This window comes from Cygnus olor, chromosome 1, assembly GCF_009769625.2.
Source record: "Cygnus olor isolate bCygOlo1 chromosome 1, bCygOlo1.pri.v2, whole genome shotgun sequence".
Lineage (NCBI taxonomy): Eukaryota > Metazoa > Chordata > Aves > Anseriformes > Anatidae > Cygnus > Cygnus olor.
The window spans coordinates 127,254,959-127,278,760 of record NC_049169.1 but is presented as its reverse complement, the minus strand read 5'-3'; the positions used below and the strand labels follow the sequence as shown (position 1 = coordinate 127,278,760).

Here is a 23,802-nt window from a genome sequence, read left to right as displayed (position 1 = left end):
ATGATAATATACTGTAAAACACTTTAAAGTGTTACTTCATCACTTCTTACTGCATAAAGCCTCACGATTAATTCACCTATCTATAAGATTAACCCTTGAGCAAGACTGAATCAACCCCTTCCAAATTTGTACATTATTAACTGAGACAGAATCTATAACTACTGGAAAGGAGTTTGCAGTGGAGAATAAAAGCTATCATCATTGAAGAATAACGCAGCTTTGTTGAACAGGTACTTACTCGAAGGCTATGTAGGTCACAAGAGTGATAGAAAGAAAAATTGCAGAGAGGCCACAGCCTATATAGGATATAAAAGTCTGTACCAATTCTTGTGTGGGACTTAAAGGAGTATTTCCATACAAGTTCTAAAATGGAAACAAACAGAAGTTAATGTCAGAGAGCATGCTTATTAAATAAAAAAACACATAACAACAACAAAAAAATACCTTCCGTCCTGCATTAAAAAATACATTTTTTTAATAAAAAGAACTTGTTAAAGGTTAATGAAAAACAGAAATGCCAATCTAATTGAGAAATCCCATCTGATTAAAACACCGTTTTAAATTTGATTTATACTAATTTCCCTTTTCTACAGAAAAAACAACTGCCTAAATATATAAGGTGTGGTTTAATAAGCAGTTAAGCGATTTTGACTTCAATGGAACTCATGGGCCCCAGTTCAACAAGCAGCTTAAGTACATCACTAATTTTATTGCTCTACATACTAACACTGAAGTGAATAGAACCTGATTAGTATTTAATAGATCGTATGTGCTCACTGAATCCTCATTTACTGAATATGACACATGCTTTAACATTTTCTTGAATCAGGGTAAGACTATAATTTTTGAAATACTTACCATCAAAACTGCAAAGCTTGTGAGGTGGTTGCATGAACAAACTGTTTCATTTACTCTACTTTCTTTAACAATGCAACCTTCATACGACCAGCCTCCATGTCCACCTGTTAAAGAAAAGAGCTTTGTTACTCGTTAAAGCATGTCTTTATATTATTAACATGAGTTAGCATACCTAAAACAACATGATTATCTTGGGTGATATCAAGTACTCACCATTTTTATTAAAGTCCCAAAAAACACATCTAACTGTTGAATTATCCTGTTTGGGAGTTTAAAAAAAAAAAAGAATAAAAAGATGTTTTACTAAACCGTGAGTTAATGATAAATATATATTTCTTTTACTTAAATGCAAAATGAATTTAAGTGTCAATGTCATTGCAGTTATCTCCCTAGCAACCCCCACTGTCAGGCTTCTATCTAAAAGGTTTATGCTTTGGAGAATAAAACAGAAGCATAGGTAGGAAGGATAAAACTTCATGAATGAGTGATACAGCAAAATGACATCAAATCATTAGAGAATAAAAATTAATACCAATGATAAATAAGCAAAGATGAGTGATTTTGAAGGTCTAGTTAGAAATGAATTGTGCACACTATTAAAGCAGAACCAACTGATCTGTATTTCTGGTACAGTATTTCTTCTACAACAACTCCAGTGGAGGCAACAAAACTACACTTTGTCTGCCAAAACATAAATCCTACCTGATTAGGTCTGATATTCTGTAAAGTGACAGTAACATTTGCCTTTAAGTTTTTAATTGTGAGGTTAGCAACACTTGATGATATAACACTGCTGATTAAAGACGTGTTCTTCAAGGACGGATCCTGGAATGACAAAAAGTAATCAGATTTTAAAATCAAAGAAAACGATGCAGAGTACAGCACACACAAGTTCAGGTATTATGTGGAGTGAGTATCCAACAAAAATAATTACTTTTTAAATCGGGAAGTTTTAAAATGTGTTTTATGGGAAAAAAGTCCGCATTTGATTTTGCTCTAGTCTTGAGTTTAAAACCCTTATGAACAAAGAAAGGATTAAAAAGATACCTGGAACACAGCAGTCTTTTTAAAGAAATTGAATATAATTCTAGAAGCCAAGCCCAGCTCTTCGAGAGGTAAATTTGTCAGCAATGATGAAGGAAGTGTAATTGATCCAAGATTATTTAAGTCTTGAAGTGCATTAACGCCGAGAGAGATCTGAAAAATAAATGCACAGATTATACTTGATTTCTGTCACTACAGGAAAAAAAAAAATTATACCTTATTTTCAGTTTAGAACTTTGAAATACGTATCTAAGGACTGCCAGGAACTCATTCCTGTTCTCTCATTCCTCTCACGTGCCAAGGAACAAATAGCATCTGCAGGCCTGAAAATAGTGCAACTTATTTCAGCTCTGCCTATCATTGAAAATACTCTGTCTTTACCCATTTTTGTACAGGGGCAGAACATCACTGTGGTGGGTAATATTGATAAGCAACAGTCTGGCTAGGTCTATGTAACCGTGTAGGGTGATTAACTTTTTGCAGCACAGAAACCTGCAAAACAAAGAATTTTTATACCCCATGTGAAAAAAGTATATAATTTGTAGATGATTTACTAAGAAATTTAGGTTTTTATACTCATGGTACCCACCTATTTCTACATTAAACATGCCCTGACCATTTTTAATTCCTTGGCTAATTTCAACTAAACTTGAAAGAAGAAAGGCAGATAAAACAGATTTTTAAGCTGTGGCTGCCAAAAAGAAAAGAATCTTACTATTCCTTGAGGTAAGCCTTACTTCTCCATTCGTTTCTGGAATTCCTGATTGATCTATCACCATATGTAGAGCTCCAGAATGACCCCAGAAGGTACTGCCTCTTGCCCAACCAGAAGGCCTAGCAAAAGTAGGCCAGAGACATGGGAGAAGCAAGCAATAGGAAAGAAATGAGAGTATCAGGCAGCAAAGAGTCGTAGTGGACATGGAAGGGTGGTACCATAAAGGGACTACGCCAGCTGACAGGGTTACAAGGTAGGGAGAGTAAGATGTCTGGAATCTAAATGAAGAATCAGGATAATGAACGCAAAGGCTGTAGGAAAAGTATAGGAGAACTAAGGGTCCTGAAGTGGGAGAAGCGGGATTTTTGCGCCAGTGCAGGAGCAAAGAACACAGGCAGACTTCACTAGTGCCTCTGCTCAGGGATTATAATTGCAATTAAGATTGAACCTTTTAAAAATGAATCCAGAAAACTCTAAGTTTTTAAGTACATTGTTAAGTGGAACCTAGGGCTATAAAACCTCGATTCGTGTTCATCTGCTAGAAATGGCAAAAATAATCTGGATAAACTACAATTCAGATATCTCAAGAGCTAAATGATCTAGCATGGTAAAAGAATATCTGAACTTTCACCCAGTTTTCTGTACTGCATTTATATGACAAAGAGCTTTGTTTACTACAAAAACTCTAATTTTTTCTTGAAAAAATCTCTTAAGTTAAATTTGTGTTCCTTGTAGCACATTAGTCATCTTACATAGAAATATCTCAGAGTTCACAGGAGATGTGAAACAGTAGCAGAACTGAAGAGATAAATTATCTGTGTTTTCAAAGAATGTTTGTAACAGAAACAACAACGTGAACACTCCTCAGTGACCTACCAATATGGTTTAACTCTTCTGTTTAGACCAGTGGTTTCCAAACTTTTGACCGCACACCCGTTAGTAAAATTTTTTTGAGTATCCACCCCAAAATATATGTTTTTATTTATACATTACATACATGCACTACTCCACTAATTTATTATGTGCATTGTAAAACATACACAAAAATAGAAATCAAAAAAGGATGAGATAAAGATTAAATAATAATTATTTATATATATATATGTTTCATTTATTAATGGTAGAAAAATATTTTCTTCCTGCTCCACAATGGATTCTGTGCACCCCTGCAGCACCCACATCCCACTTTGGAGACCACTGGTTCAGACAGCCACCAATGAAATCCCAAATCAATTCCACAAAAGCATTCCCATTGCTCTGTTTTGAACTAGATGATACTTGTTGATGATTCTCTGTATTTCATTGCCAGTGCCATCAGATTTCCAGAAGATCATTACTTAGCAATTATCTGTTTTTCAGCACTACCACCTCCAAGAGTCATCTTAGACTCATGCACTACATATTGCTAGGAAAACAGAAAACAACTCAAATGTTACAATTTCGTATAATTTTCAGTTTTTCAGTATCACAGAACAGTTCCAGTACTACTAATGGTTCATGCTAGCTTAATCTGTCTACTTCTCCAGGAGGACAGAGTGTGCCAGGATCTGTCCAGAACTTTCCATCTCTTCTCACTTAAGCCTCCATGAACTGGTGGTATTGTCCAAATTAGAATTTCCTCAACCGGGAGGGAAGGTTTTGAGTGAGACAAACTGGATCCAAACTTTCTAAGCACTTTTTTCTTGGCAAGACCAACTAGTCATGAGTGACAAATATAAGAATGTTATTATACAAGCAACATAATAGTTCTTTCCTGGCACCTGCAGTTTCCTGCAATTAATTTCCTTCTAACATACAGAGCTATCTGGCAACACTCCTTGACAAATTTCAGCACCGTCAGGGTGGGTAATTAAGTGACTCATGATTCAGGGTTCTTGAGGCAAAATTATTCAGCCAAGCAGTCTATCCATTGTAGTGTTCTGGCTGTACCCTGTAACAGCTTATTAGTTGAATGCCAGTTTCTGCTGTGTCCCTTATTTACTTCATAACGGAAAACAAAAGGAAAAACTCTGGAAGGCTTCAAAAAGCAAAGTCTTTTTCTCTGAAAATAACATGAACAAAAGATCCTGAAAAAATATGTTTTACATACAAACATTAAAACAAATATTTTAAACTTTAACATTTAAAAATTCATAAAATTTAGAATTATCAGTGTTCTACCTGGAGATCGGATGAGTCCTGGACAGCAAAAGACATTTGGTTGGAGCGGATGCTATTGGTTTTGACAACTGCCAGAGCCAAGGATGGGGAGGAAAAATCAGCAGACGTTGTTGAAAAGTTCAGTTTTAAGCCCATATAATCCACCAGTTTTATAATTCTGTTAAGGAAAAGAGATACTCCGTACTACCAAGCACATACCTTTAAAGTTCTCAGGCAAGCTGTGGCTGTGGAACAGCAATCCATCCAAGCACAGTAAAAAATATGGCTTACTCTGCTCACTTACTGTGGTTTCAACACAAAAAGATACACTGTTTTCCATGGCATTATATTACAGTAGAGCGAGTAACACTATACTACTACTCCCTTTCCATGTAAGTACACTAAAGAACAAGTAACATTCTTTTGGACTATGATTCTGAAAAAATGAAACTTGCTAAAGGTAATTTACCAAGACAGTCAATACAACATACCTTTAATCTATTGCCAGAATGACCTACCTGTTAGAAATTTGGGATGATAATGGTTGAGAAGCAGTCAGGACTTTGCTAACCTCACTAACCATCCTTTCTACGTAATTTGGCTCTACTTTTCCAGCTGCTAGATCACCTTCTATTTTGGACACGATTTGCTCAGGCGTGGTGATATTGATGGCAGTATATATGGAAGTTGTGTACGTAGTAGCTGACAGTATCTTTCCTGTGACAAAAGAAGAGTTGTGAATTTGTAAGTATTGTGCTCAACAAATCAAGTAAGCCCTGAGAACTAGAAAAATTACGCAGTTCTCTTGAATGAAAAACCTTACCACAAGTGTAAGGTTTATCAGCACGTTACATGAAAGAGAATGATTTTTTCTCCCTATTAGATACTTTGCAGATAGCAATATTTTAAGTCTTCGGAAAATAAAGAGCAAGGTTTCAAAGGGCCACTGTTGACTCCACTTTTTTTGATTATAAAGGTCCTCTCATGAGACTATTAGTGATGTTTAATAACTTATTATTTTGGATTTTTTGGCACTGGATGCCTGAAAGTAGAATAAAATCAGGATAAAACCAGCAATTTGAGAAGAAGCTTGGGAAGATGCATAAAATCTTCATAGGAAAATACATAGTCATTAAAAATATTCCTAATCAATTAGAATATTTTAAGGAAAATCAAACTTTGATTTTCAGTATTTTAAATACTGATTTGGCAAAATAAAGTTACCTAACTGTCTCTGTGACTTTATTTTTTCTACTAAATATACCTGTTGGGAGCTTAGCACACAGTACTTAACTACCACAGTTACCAAAAAATTATATAGTGAGGTACCACTTGTCATGGCCAGAGGCATCAGAACATGTTCTAAAATGAGTATACAGCTTTTGAAAGTTGTGTCAGGCTTGTCACAGTAATTGGAAGGTGATAGCTCAGATACATAACTAAAATCTAGTTAATAGATTTTAAAAGCAAATTCAGTACATGGCATTCAAGTTAAAAATATATATTTTATCTGTCATATTTACCTGTGCTTCCATTAGGCAGGCTACCATGGCCATCAGCAGTAGAATGAGGATGAGAAGCTGAGACAGAATGTTTGCCAGGACTAACAGTAGGGGTCAAAGTTATTGTAAAAGGAGTAAAAGGAAGAGTAGGTGCTGAAGTAATGTTTTTGTCACCAGTAATAGGTTGGGTTGAATCTGTTGCAGGAGGAATTTGTGCAACAGATTTGGTGGTAGTCTCAGTAGGTGGAATTGCTATAGGAGGTCTGGGAGGAAGCTTAGAAGAGGAAACTGCAGTAGGTTTAGTGAAACCTACAGCAGGAGAAATAATTGTGATAGGCTTGCTAAGGTATGTAGCATCAGATTTAATTGAGAGAGCAACATTAGCGATAGATTTTGTTGCAGTTGTGGAAGACAGAGCTGTAGTGATAGATTTATTAGAAGCTATAGAAGGAAAAGGTGGCCCAGTAGGTTGAGCAAGGGACTCAGAAGTGGAAAGAGTAGTGGTATCAGTGGTAGAAGACGAAGAAGCTGCAGTAGTAGATGTGGCAGAAGTCTCAGATAGAGGAGATGTGGAGAGAGTTCCCGAAAAAGAAATTTCCGTGAATGGTGGGATCAGTGGTCTAACTGTGGGGCTTTGTTTTACAGAAAGCACAGTGGGGGAAAGAAAAGCATTAGATTTGAAGGAAGAGACTGCAGTCTTTTTAGGGGGAGAAGAAGAACGAAAGAAAGGAACCCATATGGGATGAGGCGGCACTTCTATAGTACTGTAAGAAAAAAAAAGCACAGAAATGCATGTTAAATGTAACATTATTTATATTTTAAAGAAAATGAGTTAGAAAAATCTGTATGAATGATATGGACATACTATTAATAGTGCATATTTTAAAATTTATCAGATCAGGTGTCCCATGCTCTACTGACAAATACTAATTCTGTAGCATTTTAAGGGTTCATGCATTCTATTTTGCTGTAGTTGTTAACTAGCAAATCCATAAATACTACCACCCCATTTGTTGTCTGCTTTGGAGGTGACCTGATTCTGAACACAAAAGCTACCTGCATCAGGGAGGAAAAAAAAAAAGGAAAAAGAAAGAAAGAAAGGGAGTGGTAAGGAGGAAAGGGAAAGGAGCTATACAGGAAGATGTCTGTCAGTTTGTGTTTATGGAGTCCTTCCTAGCTATTCTACAGCACCGTGGAAGTTCACTCTACTTATGTGTTACAAAGATTAAGAAATAAGCATGTCAACCTTTTTGTGTTTATACTTACTACATTTTTAATTCTTCAGCAGTCAAGGAACAATACTTCAGTGATGAGCAGCAGCACTGTTCTGAGATGACAAAGAAGCATTAACCTAGTTTGTCCTGAAGCATAAAAATTGCTAATACCATTAAGTAAGGTATTCAAATAAGTGTATGCTTTACTTTTTTTTTTTTTTTTTAACAATAGTGCATCTCGTATAATTCGTTTTGATTTTCTTCTGAAACAACATTTGCAAAACTGATCTTGATATGTCAAAATAAATACCCCCACATTTTTGCTCAGTGCCCAAGAAGCACAGATTTCTCTTTTTAGTATGGTAAACAAACTAGAATGCAAAGGTACATGCTTTTAAACAAAGAGACAAATGGCATGAGCCACCACTCCATACTATCACAATATCACTAAGAAAACTTGACTACATTATAAACTTGTCAATTCAGGCCACCATTTCAGAAATACATGTGTACTCAAGCTATGTTTCAGCTCATCCTTTCAAAATCTGCTCTATTGATGTACGCAGCAATTTTATACAACATTTTTTAAACACATACTTATCTCCCTCTCCCCACCCAAAAATCAGAAAGGCTGCATTTTTGGTGCATGTATATTGTTCAACAAAAATGTATTTTTATTTAAAATTAAGTAAGACTTCTCTTTTATCTACTTGGAGGCCACCTGTAAAAACATGACATCTATAAAAACATCTGAAAGGGTAACTGTGATGAGACTGTGTTTAAAGCACAACTTACCAATTTTGCTTACTTCTGCTCTGTCTCTCAAACTGCTTATATTCTCTTTCTTAGCCAGCTTTATTATGAAATTGCAGTGTATACTATAATGAGAAGAAAAAGTCTTAGACTCAAGAAACAGATACGCCTTGTCTTTACAATGCATGAAATTAATGACAAATACTAAGTCAGCGAAAGCACTTTTTTCCTAGGCTTTTTCAAACGTGAGAATATTTCCAATGTATGTAAAACACTACATCAAGCTAAAAAGAAGAATAATATATCAGTTTGTGGCAGCTTATTTTCTGTTTTCTCTGCAGACACTGTTGATTCTTAAATGGGATCCTCCCTAACCAATGCTAGCCTTTAAACAGTTGGTAATTTTGTAAAGGTAATAACAATCTCCATTTTTACTGTAGAGAAACCCCAGAGAGGAACAAGCAAGTATCCTGGATCGCTATGTTAGTGTATACAAAATCTCCATCACCCTGGGGAAAAATCTAGTGTTCTCTCTCATGACTTTAGAGGGAGCTTAAATGACTCACTTAAACACAGAACTATGCTTTTTACAATTATGTTCGATGACATGAAACCCTGTCTAAACTAGCAAACACACAGTCAGTATTCTTCATATTCAGCAAACTCAAAGACATAGGTGAATGAAAAGACAACATATAAAAGAAAACGTGAAACTTCTCTCCAGCTCACAAGAATGAAGAGTACCCTAACTACTGCCAATAGACGACATGAAGGTGTGATCTGACTTTCTGTCCATTATTATTGGGGGGGATGGGACTTTTGCTTCATCCTAAACCAGGAAGATAAACCCCAAAACTCAAGTATCTGGGGAAATGAAGTTCCAGATTCTGTTTTAGAATATAGTGTTTCCATCTTATCTGTTTAAAGCGCCATCAGTTTAGCTGTGCATAGCAATTAAGTTGAGAGACATAATCTACATTTCAGGGTTTCCAGGATCACCTGCTGTGGAGCAGCCTTGCCATTCTGGTACTCCATGGCTTCCTGACTCTAAACTAGTTTACCTTCTCGGGCTTTCCCTATCCTGAGTATGACTGGTTTCCCAACCTGAAGCACCTAAGCAATCACCTCAGAAACACTGCACAGCAGAATTGCATTCACAAGCTCTGGAAGTTTGGTGATCCCGAATCTCACAGCCTTAGTGGCTAAGCTGCTGTGTGACTCTGCTAATGTGATGATGCAGAAGAACTATGGCAGGCAAGACCATGCTTCACCAGACTAATTAAACCAGTTTGGTTAAAAAAAAAAAAAAAAAAAAAAAACACATATAAAATAAATCACTAATGCTAGGAGACTAACAGGATCAGAATTTCTTTCCTCGTTAGCCTGCATGTATTTCTCCAGCCTGTTTCTCAGACTTAACTTCCTTGACAGCTTTTCTCCTGTTACATAGCCATTCATATATATATGAGACAATATATGAGCTCTTAAATATAAAACTTTAAAAAAATTAACAACAAACCTCTGGTTTTCTGCACTGCATTCCATAACAGAGGACTGTAACAACAAGGGAAAAAAGAATAAAATTGTTTTGTCAGGAGAAAGCAGGACTTATACTTAGGTAATGACATCATCAGAAATAAGCCAAAAAAAGTTTTCTAAACAGTAACAATTAGTCATCTTACCTCACTTACTTCTTGCAAGGTTTTGTTGAACTCTGAAATTCTTTAAAATAAAAAGTGACAATCATGGAGGATTTCTAATTATGTTTCTAAAGACAATTATAGCAGTATTATGAAAAGAAAAAGCAATTGCCAAGGAAAAAAAATCCAGTTGATTGCTGATTTTTTAAAACTACACCAGTTCTAATATTGCAAAAACCCTTTTCAAAGGATTGAACGTGTCAATAGTTGCCTTTTATTAGTCACTTGACAAACTAAGTTTAAACCTCTGTCATCACATGTTGTAACAACAATCCACTTATTTAAAGCTTACTTAAAAGAGCAAAAGATAAATCTTAATGTTGTCTTTTGGCAAGCAAGCATTAGGAACAGAATTCTAAACTTATACTCAAAGCCACAAAAGGAAAATGAGTAGGAGATACATATTTCTTCAAAAACAAGACCTGCTGGCCAACTGTTTGTTTTTGATTTTCAGAGGGAGGTTGGGAATAGCAGTAAACACAGACATTCAAACCTCTCTGGAGAGCAGTATGAATATGAAACGTGCTAGAAAGAGAAAGGTAAGCAGACCTATGGCTGGGGACACAACCTAGGCAAAAGCTTTGATGCTTCTGGAAAGAGGAAAGAGCACATCTCAGAAAGATTGTGAAGGAAGAAGTTATACAAAACTAAAAATACAGATATGACTCCATGAATCAATAAAACCTACAGCCATGAAAGTTCACTTAGTAATTTCCTAAGAGACAGACCAAATCCCTGAAACTATGACAGACATTTATCCATGAAGAGCAAAAGCCAAACTGACATTCTCAACAATCCATAGTTCACATCCTCAAATATTATTGTTATTACTATTATTAAGATCATCAGCATATAAACAACAAGGCACTCAGGCCTTGTTAAACCCCAAGGAAACTGAAGGACCTAAAATGAAATCAGCAAGTGTACCATTTGTTAAAACAAACTCCAGTGGTAACTAGAACAAAACTAAGACTACTCTAACCAATATGAACTTTATGTTTAAGAAAAACAGTTCACAATTCCTGAAATTGTTTAATTCTGAAGTGCAGAAATAATGCAAAGTGGAGACTCTGCTAAACGCATGAAAGGGTTGCTTGCTTCATCTTTTTCAAATACTGCAAATATTTCAATCCTTATTCAAAATTACTTACCTCAGTTCTTGTAGGGCTGCTGTTGAAATTGGAATTAAGTTTGCAACTTGATTGTTGATGGTTACATTATTAATCTGTTAGAAACAAAGATTCCACTGCTAAATAAAACAAGTCATTTTTAGCATTAAAAGAAACTTAGGTTTATTTCACACATTTTAACAGTCTGAAATTCCAAAGATAAGCAGCATGCTTTCTCATGAATACACTTCAACAGATATTTATGATGACTTTGTTGTCACAACTGAAGGAATTGGCTTATCCAGGATAGACCTAACAACATGATCTGACTTGTGAAAAATATAGGAAACATGATAGTGGTTTCACACTGTCTTATGCTGGAAAAATAGGAAACTGGCTCAATCTGCAACAGAGATCTTAAGCCAGACATGGAAAAAAACTTTCTAACTGCAATGATAGCACAGCAATGGAACAAACTACACAACTGACATAAATAATAGAATCCTGGGAGTTAGAAGTCAAGAACTGAGGTGAAACACATAGTATGAGTGATCTAAATATATCTGATCTAGCCTCAGGGCTGAGGGTTATACTAAGGTTTTTCTAAAGGTCCTTTACAGACCTGCATTCTTATGCTCTGGTTTCCACCATTACCTGTTATTTTTACATTTCAAGCAGTGAGTATCTTGATGAAAACATCATCTGACATATATGGTACTTTACACCACCATAGACATATTCTGCTAAAAAGTGAGACAGTTTCAAGAGACAAGAAACCTATTTTTTCTAATAGCTGTGAGCATAACGTTAATACAGCAGGATGGTTTCAGGAGGCATTATTACCATGGAAATGCAACACAGTGCAGAGGTGGCTCTTGCTTTTGGGATACTCAGGCCTACCCCTGCCCAAAGTCAGTGCTCAGTGTGCTCCTGTGCAGTAGCTCTCTGTGGCGATTTTGCTGACTACCCTCAGGCTTGCAGAGGTCAGTATGCGAAATCTCAGACTGAGCGTAGACAGGGATGGGTAGGAGAAAGGTACAAGGACCACTAACAAGCTAATGTCCTTTTCTCTTCTTGTCTCTTCTTTTCTTCAGTTTTCCATTTACAACTAAATATTCTTATCCTGCTGCACAGAATGATGCCCTGTTTAGGAGAGTCTCATCATAGATTATTCTCAGGATGCAATGCAACCTAATTTGTGCCCAAACTGCTAGCACTTTGATGCCAGCCTCCTCAAGTGTCTACATTCATCTCCAAAGGAAGATTCTGTATGCCTAAAATTTAGACTCATAATTAGGCAGTTCATACTTCTCTCTGCAGACTTTCCAGGGTTACCTTCCCCTTTTCAGTGGCTATACAAAGAATAATGGCCCTTGCCATAGGAACTTCACTTAGTTGGACTTCTAAAATTTAGCCACACAGCAGTTATTTAGGAGAGAGAGAAGATCCATCTCCTGCAAATATTAACTAGCACTGCAAACTGTACTTGAAGTAAAATAAAAGCATAATAAAACCATAAGAATCATGTTAGGGTATCAGCATTTTAAGTGTAGACAAAGAAACTGATTTCAACCTTCCTTACAACAAAGTTTTTAAAAGAGAGAACACTTACTATTTCTACATTTAGTGATGTGTTACTTTCTTCTCTTGCCTGAAGTTTTACCTTGCCCACATAGAACACTAAAACCAAAAGGCAAAAAAGTTGAACAAAATCAAAATTTAACATGATGCAACTTTACTTGATGTAACATAATTTGAGAATTAAAAAAAAAATCAGTCTTTTGTTAAAATGCAAATTTTTGTTAAAATGCAAGAACACTTAAACTAGTTTCTCTGATCATTCACTATTTTTGCAACTGTTTTTCCATCTCTTCAATTACAGTTTCTACAAATGAATTAGCCTTATAGTTTCATTGTTTTCCGCATATTCATTTTTGCAGGCTATCTCTAAATTCTTCCTAGTTCTTTTTTTTTTTTCCTATACAACTCCAAATCCCGTTATGAGCATAAAATGTGAATACATTTTATACACACAGAATTACACTCAACATTGTATATACTAATAGCATACTATTCCCTTCTTTTCTCAGGTCTGTAATTCTATATATTTTGATAAGAAACCAAAGATCAAAAATCTTATAGACTGAACAGTACTTTTAAATTAAAAGGCACATTTTATATCAATTTTTAGAACGCTACACACAAACTCTCAAATTAGCAAGAAAATTTAATAGAGAGCTAGCTTTTATATAGTAACTAAAGGTTGCCTCATTACTCAGAATAGAAAATAGCTGAACATGACTTTTATAAGAAGAGTGGAAAAAGCAAATCACTGACCTGAAAAATTGCAGACAGATGATATGTTGCATAAAATGGTTTCTCCTGCTATATTTTTTTGGGAAAAAAAAAAGTCTAGTGAGTAAAAGAGTTGAACTTAAACCCAGTACTGGCAAACACACATACTTACAATCATTTCCTTGTTTAAATGTAAAGGTCTCAACATTTCATATACTGCCCAGGCTTTGCTTCTCTAAGTGAAGTCTCTCATTATCTAAGACCTGGTGTTCAAAATGAGACAGACTGGCTTTGATTAGGTGATTTTGAATAATTTTCTGTACGAGTTTCCACAGAAGATCTACACACAAGTCGTATGTGCTTTTTTTAAAAGCCAGCTTGGTGGAAAGCAACGTAGCATTTAGCCACATTAGAATATAGTTGTGCCTAAGACAATATGTAACATACTTAAATAAGTTGTTAATACATAGGTAAGACTGTGCTCTAGTGGCAATACACATCTGCTTTTTAGTAATTGTGTTGGGTGGCTATCTTCTAAACTTAATATTAGCAACTAACTCTAATGAATACAACTGAGATAGTCAAGTCCTGAACTCTCACTGCAACTTTCTAGGTGCAAGCAAGTTCTGATGTAAAGGGCTCTTTGTTGAGATTATCAAAAATAAGCTGACATTCATAAAAACCACTGAGACAGTAAACTCTTCCTATACAATCAAGATAAAATAGAAATCAGCAGAAGTCCCTCAAATATTAGAGTATTCAAATGTTACATAGCACATTATCTGTTTCTGAGGATCCTAATACAGCTAATTATGATAGCATGAAACTAAAACTATTCCACCTGATAGAATTCAAACTATGATGCTAGAAAACGTATTCTCTCATCTAGTAGAACATGCCTTTAGTTAGTTACAATAAGCCTCTGGCTACTACAGCATTTTTTAACACTACGTATACTGCAAAGAAATAACACTGATCCAAATCAAGCGTACTGCGAACAAACAGATGGCTCTGTTGTATAAAACCAAAGTAAAGGACCAGAAAGGTATCTGCATCCAAGTCAAACTCCTGCACCTGTTCACAGAAACAACGTGGCAGCTTAATTTCATTTCCTTAAACAGATGACTTAATTATGTTGAGGAACAGCAAAATGGTTCAAAATAAGCACCATAGTTTGGAATGAGAATATAGATTGGCCTCTGTTAACAGAAAACAAATGCTGTTTTCTCTGTTGTTATCATTACCTAGTACCAAATAAGATGGGAAACTTTTCTTTCCTTTCTTTTTTAACTTTTTCTGTGGCCCAAACATTTGCCTGCTATAGCCTGATATTTCTTCAATTTTATCACCATCAACAAACAGCCATCAGGTGGTATGGACTGCAAGCTGCTGGTAATATTCAAAATATTAGAAAAAAAATTATTAGCAATACATATTTGCCTTCACTTTTGTGTTGTCAGTTGTCAGTAAACTAGTAATGAAAATTGTATCAGCACTTTTATTTAAAAAAATCCTTACAGAAATAAAACATTCATAAATGACTAAATTTGTCCAAATTAATTACACAAAGAAGAATAATATTTATAAAAACCCAACACACAAACAGGAGCACCACAAAAATAAACAGTAAGGTCAGCCTGTTTATGTTTACATAGCACCTCCTAATCTTGCTCAGGATCTCTACAAGTCAACAAAATGCACAAAATCAAATACGCTACATGAGGATAAAAAGCTGATCAGAAGTGACTACAGCTTCCAGTCCTCAATGATCATCAGATGATAACGGTTGCAAATTTCTTGCAGGTCACATTCACACAGTCAAATTATACTAGCCAGTATGGCTCCAAGTCAATTATTCTACCACCTACTCTGATTCAGTGCAAACATATTTTAGTTAGTCTACGAGACTCCTATACAGAAAATAATAAAAAAAAAAAACACAACTCAGCCTACTCCTATAGACTGGATCTGCCCTGAGAACATCATGCCTGGGTTCAGTCTGCTTCAATCTACTTAAAAGCATGAGAATTTAATTTTTCTCACAGTAAACATGGTTTCTGAGACTGCTTCTTTGTGCCGCTTGACACTCTGCTATTCTGACTTACAAGATAAGCAAACCTTTCCATATGTGGCTGTCTAGGCAAGCACAAGCAATTCTAAGAAGGATAAAAGAGTATCAGCAGATCATTGGTGATCTACGAATCCTACCTGGTGTTGCGGTGGAGTAATAGTCAGTGATGTTAAGAGTTTCTGTTCAAAAGAAGAAATAAAATAAATGTTTTAAAATTAAGTTTTCACATTTTAATTTAAAAAGACCATGAAATATGGATCATAAAAAGAAGATTCCCAATTTCCACTTTAGACTCTGTCTTCCCAGAAGTGTAAATACATGACCCTTTGTAAGGGAATTAAGTTACTTTCTGCGTGGGAAAGGAAAAAGCACTGTTCTGAGTAAGATCCACCCAATCAAATATTTATATCCACCTCTGAGCCAGTTACTCTAGCCTCTCTGTTATTCCGTTGAAAAGGAGCTGCTTTTAAGGCATGATTCCCATTTGACCTACATGGGTACTTCAGTGTAAAATGAGTCACAGTATAAAAATGTCTCTTTCTCCCCATCAGCTATGAAGAATAGCAGGACATCTAGCTCAGATACAGACGTGCAGGCATCTGTACTGATACGGGATGAATCTACTCCTTCTCTTCAAATGTACACATCAGGAAAAAAGGTGTAGACTGTTCTCCTGAAGGAGACGTTACTGATCCTATTTGGCAACTCACTGCAAGAACATATATCATGTCAGTGTCTTTACGGAATGCTGTATAGATTCAAGTTTTGCAAAAGATTTAAATACTATCACAAAATATAGAAAACATTCTATCTATGTATATATACCAAAAACCTCCATACTTGCTAGAAGTAAATATGCCCAGTTTGGGCTTTGGTAAGCAATGCAACATTTCACCTAAAAAAGAAAGGCTAACAGCTTACTGTTAGTATAATGCACTTCAAAACCCTATTACCCGTGGAGACTTAAAATAGAGATTGGAGACAAATACAATTTAAATATAATGTAAGAAAAGAATTTGAACTAAACAAAACCCAATTAAAAAAAAAAAGAATAGCAAACTTTTATGAATGCAACACACGTTCCGTTTCAGATACAACTACCCTCACGCTAATTCTCACCTGCAGTTTTTGCAGTATCATCTGAAGGCATCTCTGAAGGAGAAAAATTAGTAACGGTAAAAACAATAAAAATAAAAATCTAAAAATCTAAAAAAATCTAAATCTAATAAAATCTAAATCTAAAAAATCCTAAATCTAAATCTAACTAAATCAGAATAAGAGAAATGTTAATAAAATCTTGCCTGATGGACTAATAGGATAGGTGATAAAAGTAACAATAGAGGATTCTGGAACAAAAAAGATAAAAGAAACAGAAAAGGTATTAATGTAATCTTTTATTTCTGTGAATTTTAGAGAAAGAAGATTAAGCATGCAACACTTCCATCAGGAACTGAATTTTAATGATCAAAGTTCAATTTGGGAACAACTTTAGAGCTCATTAAGAACTTTAATTCAAAAATCTGAGTAGGTATCTGAATACGAAAAGCTGGTAATCGAGTTCCTTCAGATAATTTCCTTTTATTGGTTTAATTCTTTTGTAAGAGGCTGATGAATTTCCCCTATTCAACTGCTCAGCCCCAAGGCCCTTTTTGTGCATTAACTAACACCACTCACAAGCAGAGATGACACACTTGGCTTGGCAAACTGCTTCTCCAAAAAAGCTATTTTTGCCAGAAACTGTATATAAATACAATGGGGGGAGGGGAATGAAGGAGAGGGGAGGAAAGTTTAATGGTTGCTCAGAAAATAAGTGGTGAGTAAGCACATTTTAAGTGTCAGCACAGCAATGTGAAGTAGTTTGAGGACCACTTTGCATCACTCCAATATGACAACATAGCGTCTTTTTAAAAACAGGTCAGAGCTGCTTCATAACAGCAAAACATTATGCTGTAAAAATTTCACTGCTGAAAGCATCACTGACATCACTAAAATCAGTATCTTAAATATAATTAAAAAACAAGTTGGCTATTCTGCATAAAGATGCTGCACATTAAGAGAAAAAGCAATCTAATTGGGAAGGGAGCTTTTCTTTTTATTTATTTCCACCAAATTACCCATTTAGAGCCTTTTCAGAAGTGCCTTCTTAATTCCATACCCAGAATAAAGCTAAGCATATTTTGTTTTTAACTAACAGTCCTGAAGACAACTGATTTTCTACAGCAACTTAAAAGCCGCCAAAATATGAGAAATCTGAGTGAAAGCTAAATGCTGACTTCATCTGCATTATTTTGCTTGGTACAACAAATATTGAATTGTCTGCAGTTGTTAAAGATGAACCATTCCCAGAGAATGACTGTATCTGTAAAAGAACAAAAGTGTGTGTGTTCTTGTGTCTGTGTTACTTCTTTTCTCTGGAGCACAGTATGTCAGCATACATTAACCAAGAAGGCAATTGACTCTTCCCACATGTATACAGCCTTTGTTTTTTCCACATTTTTTTCTATTAAAAATGCTGTGATAGATGTTCATCACCTCTGGTTCTGCAAGTTAAATGTCATACACACATCGAGGCCCTGGGCAACCTGCTCTAGTGGGTGGCATCCCTGCCCATGGCACAGGGTTGGAACTAGATGATCTCTGAAGTCCCTTCCAACCCAAACCATTCTGTGATCCTGTGATCTACTACGGTGGGAGGAGATATATGGGAGCTGGACTTCCTACAGTGTTCCCCCTCCGCAAACTGTTCACTGTTCAGGTTACTGGACAAAAGGCTCCTGATCAAGCAATTTGCACCTACATCATCCTCAGTCATCACTGACAAAATCCATGAATGATCCTATAAGTTACGCTATTTCAGTAAAAGTCAAATGAAGAAAATGAAGGGGAAAAAAAAAAACACAATGTTGGAATTCATTTACACTACAATTCTTCTGCATTACCTCACATAAAAGCAGGAAGAGCTTCATCTAATGGGAAATAACAGACACTGTAGTAGAGGAAGAGATTTATCTAATGGGAAATAACAGACACTGTAGTATAGTAAAGTCTTGATTTTCTTACCAGAAATGGTTGTTGCAGCTGATGCTCCTGAATTTGCAGCTTTTGTTTAAGATTTAAAAAAAAAAGGAAGAAAACAAAAAGAATATAGATTAGTAAATGATGTTTCAGATACACACATAACCACGCTCAGCAGCCTTTCCACGTATTATCAAAGTTAACTGCATTCACCAGAAGAGGGCGACACCTGCTTATCAAAAGAACATTTCCAGATTTGGAAAAAACAGACATAAAAATCTGATTAAATAACCTTACAACTTTTATGAATTTAACTAGAATTCAAATAAATATTATTTATTTCCAGTAAATATTGTACAGTTTGCATTGTATAATGTTAAGAAAACAAAGATCTTTGTCCCAAGATACATGAAAATTGACAGTTAGTCTGAAAGCCACAGGCCTACCCTGAGTGGCTTGCCAATTCTGGAAATGAGAATCAAATGTATACAACAAGATCGCTGGACTTGGCTTATGAAGAACTCTTCTCAGACTCTGCATAATAACACTGAGACTTGCCATTTAAATTTTATCCCATACATACCCATTCTCTTTTCTATCCAGCAACAAGCAGCATTACAAAAAAATAATTCTTTTCAAGTTTGAACCTCTGATCTTGATAGGAGCCAGCCAACTATTTATATAGCAAACACTAGCTACCAAATCTTTGATGTTGTTACAGTGAGCATTCGGATCAAAAAGAAATCAGGTAATTTGATATCTGGTTCACACAGCAACTTCAAAGCTCTTTCATTCACTGAATGATTTTTGAGGGTGCCATGGGGAAGTAAAATCACAGTTGTCACAGAAATATAATGTAAAGAGCAGCTGGCAGCAAACAGAATCACAGAATGCTTTGGGTTGGTAGGGACCTTAAAGATATCTAATTCCACCCCGCAACAGGAAACACTATTAAAAAAAATTGTACTTAAGATATTTCAACATGTTCTCCACAAACTCAAAAGCTATCCTATAAAGTTACTAACAAAACACAAATTATACTGTGAAACAAATACTGTTGTGGTAGAAAAGTAAGATACTGAAGGCCTCTGTGGAAAATCAGATTTTTTTTGGTTAAACATAATAAACACAGAGCTTCTGAAATGCTAATCCCTCACATGATTCCTTGCTTAGACTATTTCGTTTGCCTTACTAAAAACTAGTAACAGCTTCTTTCCAAAGAATAAACCTAAATATAATCTCTGCAATGGAAGGAGAATCAGAGTCATCTCAGTGACTTTTCTTGAAAAAATTACTGAAGCTATTTGCACTATGAAATACAAAATAAACAAAGAGAATGGTCTGGATAATTAATTTTCAAATATTTACGTATTCTTAATTATCTCCATGAATTAAAAAGTAACAGCAGCAGCAATTTTCCTACACACTTTCTAAAATGTTAGAACAATGAGAAAAAAATGACACAGAACTTTCATATACCTGTTATCTATTTTCTTTCAGGCAACATAATAGCAGTTCCAATTAAAAAGGAAAAAGGTTTATAGGAGCAGAAGTTTTTATATATATTTATACACATACAGACACAGATTTTTTAACACAACCATTTTAGATATGCTATTATGCTTGGAGTTCTTTTACAATAACTTTTTATTACTTTTTATTTTGTGCTGTCAAAATGTTCATTGCTGTGAAAATAAATTGCTTGGAAAGTATTTGAAGTTTGTTACAGTAGAACTGAAAAGATGAGTTTGAATTTGTGCAAACACAGCTTTACTGGACAGGCCAGTATTTCACCTGCCTTCAGTCAGTGTGACTAATCCTGCTGGTTTTATTTTTACAAACCGATACTCACCTGCAGGTATGGTGGTTTCTTCTGTATCTGACAAAAGAATAAAAAGAATAGCAACAATTAGGTCATAGATCTAAGACTAGAGGATTTTGTAACAGAAAACAAAATTAAATAAAAAATACGTCCCTCCTCAAAAAAATCAACACTAAAACCCACAAAGTAATAAAAGGTAACAGAAGAAACCCAACATAGTCAAAACAAAGCAGAAGACATTTAGCATATTAATTCTTCCTAAGAATTTCAGGGCCAGGCATTCAAATCATGGTTTAGTCTTAATAAACCAGAACAGTGTACTAAGAACTTCAGAAAACCAAAAATTAGAAGAAAGGACGGACGTTTACACTCATCACCGATGTGTGAAACTCACCTAGAGAACTTACTGTCAGTCAGTAAAGCCTTGAGACTATCATTCATTCACTAACCATTGCTACCTATTTTGGGAGGACTAAATGTAATCTTCCTATTTCCCAGTATGACCCCCCGTTTTCTAATGGGACACAACACCTTTCTTCATGCAGGTAAAAAGAACTATTGAGATGGGATTTTCTCTTCCAGTCAGAGGTCAGAAACTCTACCTGACTTTTCTCTTTGTTTCCTTAGAGATCTTTCCCTAAATCTACCTTAATCTCATCAAGTAAACAGTCACTAACAAAATCATAAGAGACTATTTTTACTTAGTTAAGGAGGTCTTTGAGCTGCAGCAGGAGAATTAAAATCCCTCAACTGCCCCTGCCACTCTGTTTGGCAGACAGAAATTCCCTGCTCTAAAAGAAGAAAGTGCTGAGGACAATGTCTCAGGACAGATCATGTGCTCATCCTGCTCTCATCAGGCTTAGTCCCCCCTGAAATGGCCACTTCTAAATGGCAAAGAAAGATAGGAGTGAAAATACCATGTTTTCCTTCTACACTACTCATCTATTTCCTAGTTCATTCTTACCTCAGGGATACCTTTTTCTCGCCTTTTGGAACTTGCTAACTTCCTGTCATTAAACAAAGCCTCTCACCTCAAGCTGAGAGGTTCACAAAACTATTTTGCATCCATTGGGAAATTTGTGGAGTCCGTTTTAAAGGTTGGAAGGTGAACTATTTTTTTTTTTTAGTTCATCTCTTTTGTGCTTATGGAAGGCACAGATTAGTCTGTGAACTTTCCCACTGCCCCTCCACTTCTAATGTCTTCAGAAATCCTTTCAGCACATTTGCTTGAGTGAAGATGAAGTAGACCAAATGTCTGCAACCAAAAGTGTAACAGGTACACACAACTGTGCTTTCACACACACATTTTTTTGTAAAATGTGGGGAAATGAAATGCAGATCGGTTATTCACAAAACGAAATTTTCCTAATGCAGGGAGAAGCAGAGAAATAAAGCAAATAAAGCAGGGGTGGGAGAGGTGAGTAAGACAGGGATGCTTTAGTCCATACTTACTTATAAAATACACGTAATGTACTTTGAAAGCACACCTGCATCTTGATATGCATCTACATCTTGTAGATGCTCACACACCCAAGAGCTACACCACTAAGAACATCTAAACAATAAGAAGGTAGACCATGCTGCCAGAGCTGAAGAGGCTCAGATGAACCTCTCCTGCATGACATCCTTATCTATAAAATGGAGAGATGCAGATTTGATGGATGGACCACTCAGAGGATAAGGAATTGGCTGCATGGTCGCATTCAAAGAATTGCTGTCAACGGCTCCATGTCCATGACCAGTGATGACGAGTGGTGTCCCACAAGGTACTCTGTTGGGACTGGCCCTATTTAGCATCTGTATCAGGAACACAGACAGGGGGTTTGAGCATACCCTTGCTAAGTTTGCAGATGACACCCAGCTGAACAGGGCAGGTGATGTGCTGGAGGGAAGGGATGCCATCCACAGGGACCCTGACAGGCTTGAGAGCTGGGCCTCTGCTAACCTCATGAGGTTCAACAAGGCCAAGTGCAACGTCCTGGACCTGGGCTGGGGCAATCTCAAACATGAATACGGGCTGGGAGGAGAATGGATGGAGAGCAGCCCTGAGGAGGAGGACTTCTGGGGGTTTGGTGGACGAAATACTGAATATGAGCCATCAATGTGCGCTTGCAGCCCAGGCTAATGAACCCACCTCTTGAAGTATGAAGCATCTGACAGGACACCACAGTGTTTCTGCCCACTAAAAAAAATAATCTACCCAGGAAATCTGACCTTAAGGTCATTCTCAGATACTTTTGAGCAGTTAGTGCAGATATACTCACTGTAGACACACTGCTTTTCCCATCTTCTATATCCCTTCAACCCATTTTGTGAATTTTGAGAGCACAAGTAGTATCCTGAGGTAGGTAAGAAACCTTGCCCAATGACACGTTTAGTACTGTAGGTTAGTCAGTAAGAAGATAGCAAATTCTAAGAACACCAAAAGCTTGTAGTCATAAATTCAGCAGTACGGGGAACAAAACAAGCTAAAGACAAGCCATGAATCTGGAGCCAGCAAACACAGCAAGTGATGGTGGCATGCATAGCTGTGGAGCACTTTTTCCTGGATCAGATATCTGATCATGACTTTCTTACATCACAGCATTCACATGCCTATTGTTGTTAGAAATTATCTGTAAGAAAGAGACTTTTCACTGACCAAGGTGCAGCAGTAAGTTCACTAACCAAGTATTTGACCAGAATCACCTTTGCATACAGAAAGGTGGGAGGAGGAGAGGCTGTCATACATGATTCAGTTCCACCTACATTTGTCAACCCTCCTCCTCTGTTGTATTGAAGAGCTAGAAAAGAATGTGAATACAGTGTATTTGGAGAAGGATTAAAGTCCAATCCAAAATATCCCTACAGTTGACATGCAGAAAGGAAAGTAAAATAATCAAAGGTGTGCTAGCCACAAGCACACAGAACATTAATTTTCCTTGGGTTCTATAGATAAGAGCAAGAAAATCTTTACACATGCGAGACCTGTTTTTATTTGCCTTGTGCATTTTTATGTGCAACACTGTTTATCTGCAGCAGAATAGTCTCTCTCGCACAAGAAGGGGGTGTTTCCCAAAGAAAAGGCAACTCCATTCAATGAGATAAGCACCCATTTCTGTTCCTAACACGCATCATTAGAAGTGAAAGCAGCAAATCCCTTACCATCTTCACACCACTTAGCACTGTTCTAACATAAATAGCTGGCTAAGTCAAGATTTGCGAATCATGTCTATGTAGGCAGAGGAAACTGCTCCAGTGGTATGAAACCAGTTTAGCAACTCTTGCCATTGCTCCATACCACAGCTGTAAAAAGCTTACCCGGGAACCAGTGTTCTTTGCATGGTAACAACCTTCATTTCCCATAATTACTTCTTTAAGACAATGGGAATCAGCATAGCCTTAGCAGCTCCGGTCTGTTAGGACACTAAATGCATCAATAACAGGACTTAAGGCTAGGTCCACAAACCAACGTAGCTCTGACAGCACCCAACCTGTGAGCATTAGGACCTCTGAACTTCATCTCTAAGTTAGGCATTGTAGACATCCCCAGGAGAGAGGCATTTCAGGGCAATGTTCACAACAG

The 23,802-nt window shown here is 36.3% G+C and overlaps 1 protein-coding gene across 8 annotated transcripts in view; it reads right to left on the bottom strand.

The window, feature by feature from the left end:
* The window catches only part of ADGRG2 (adhesion G protein-coupled receptor G2), a 62,715-nt gene that overhangs the window by 13,282 nt on the left and 25,631 nt on the right, over window positions 1-23,802 (bottom strand). For 3 of the 8 annotated variants that reach the window (XM_040532479.1, XM_040532429.1, XM_040532468.1), the window contains exons 4-22: window positions 20,214-20,294; window positions 18,461-18,499; window positions 16,520-16,552; window positions 15,538-15,579; window positions 13,372-13,419; window positions 12,647-12,714; window positions 11,077-11,150; window positions 9,908-9,947; window positions 9,745-9,779; window positions 8,268-8,350; window positions 7,525-7,585; window positions 6,280-7,022; window positions 5,275-5,473; window positions 4,778-4,934; window positions 1,906-2,055; window positions 1,561-1,683; window positions 1,072-1,117; window positions 859-962; window positions 239-363 (exon numbers count right to left, since the gene is read on the bottom strand). In XM_040532479.1, the coding sequence (XP_040388413.1) occupies window positions 239-363; window positions 859-962; window positions 1,072-1,117; window positions 1,561-1,683; window positions 1,906-2,055; window positions 4,778-4,934; window positions 5,275-5,473; window positions 6,280-7,022; window positions 7,525-7,585; window positions 8,268-8,350; window positions 9,745-9,779; window positions 9,908-9,947; window positions 11,077-11,150; window positions 12,647-12,714; window positions 13,372-13,419; window positions 15,538-15,579; window positions 16,520-16,552; window positions 18,461-18,499; window positions 20,214-20,294 (2,251 nt within the window). The remainder of the gene's footprint in view (window positions 1-238; window positions 364-858; window positions 963-1,071; window positions 1,118-1,560; window positions 1,684-1,905; window positions 2,056-4,777; window positions 4,935-5,274; window positions 5,474-6,279; window positions 7,023-7,524; window positions 7,586-8,267; window positions 8,351-9,744; window positions 9,780-9,907; window positions 9,948-11,076; window positions 11,151-12,646; window positions 12,715-13,371; window positions 13,420-15,537; window positions 15,580-16,519; window positions 16,553-18,460; window positions 18,500-20,213; window positions 20,295-23,802) is intronic. The other 5 variants (XM_040532496.1, XM_040532449.1, XM_040532486.1 and 2 more) reach the window with 3 other exon arrangements.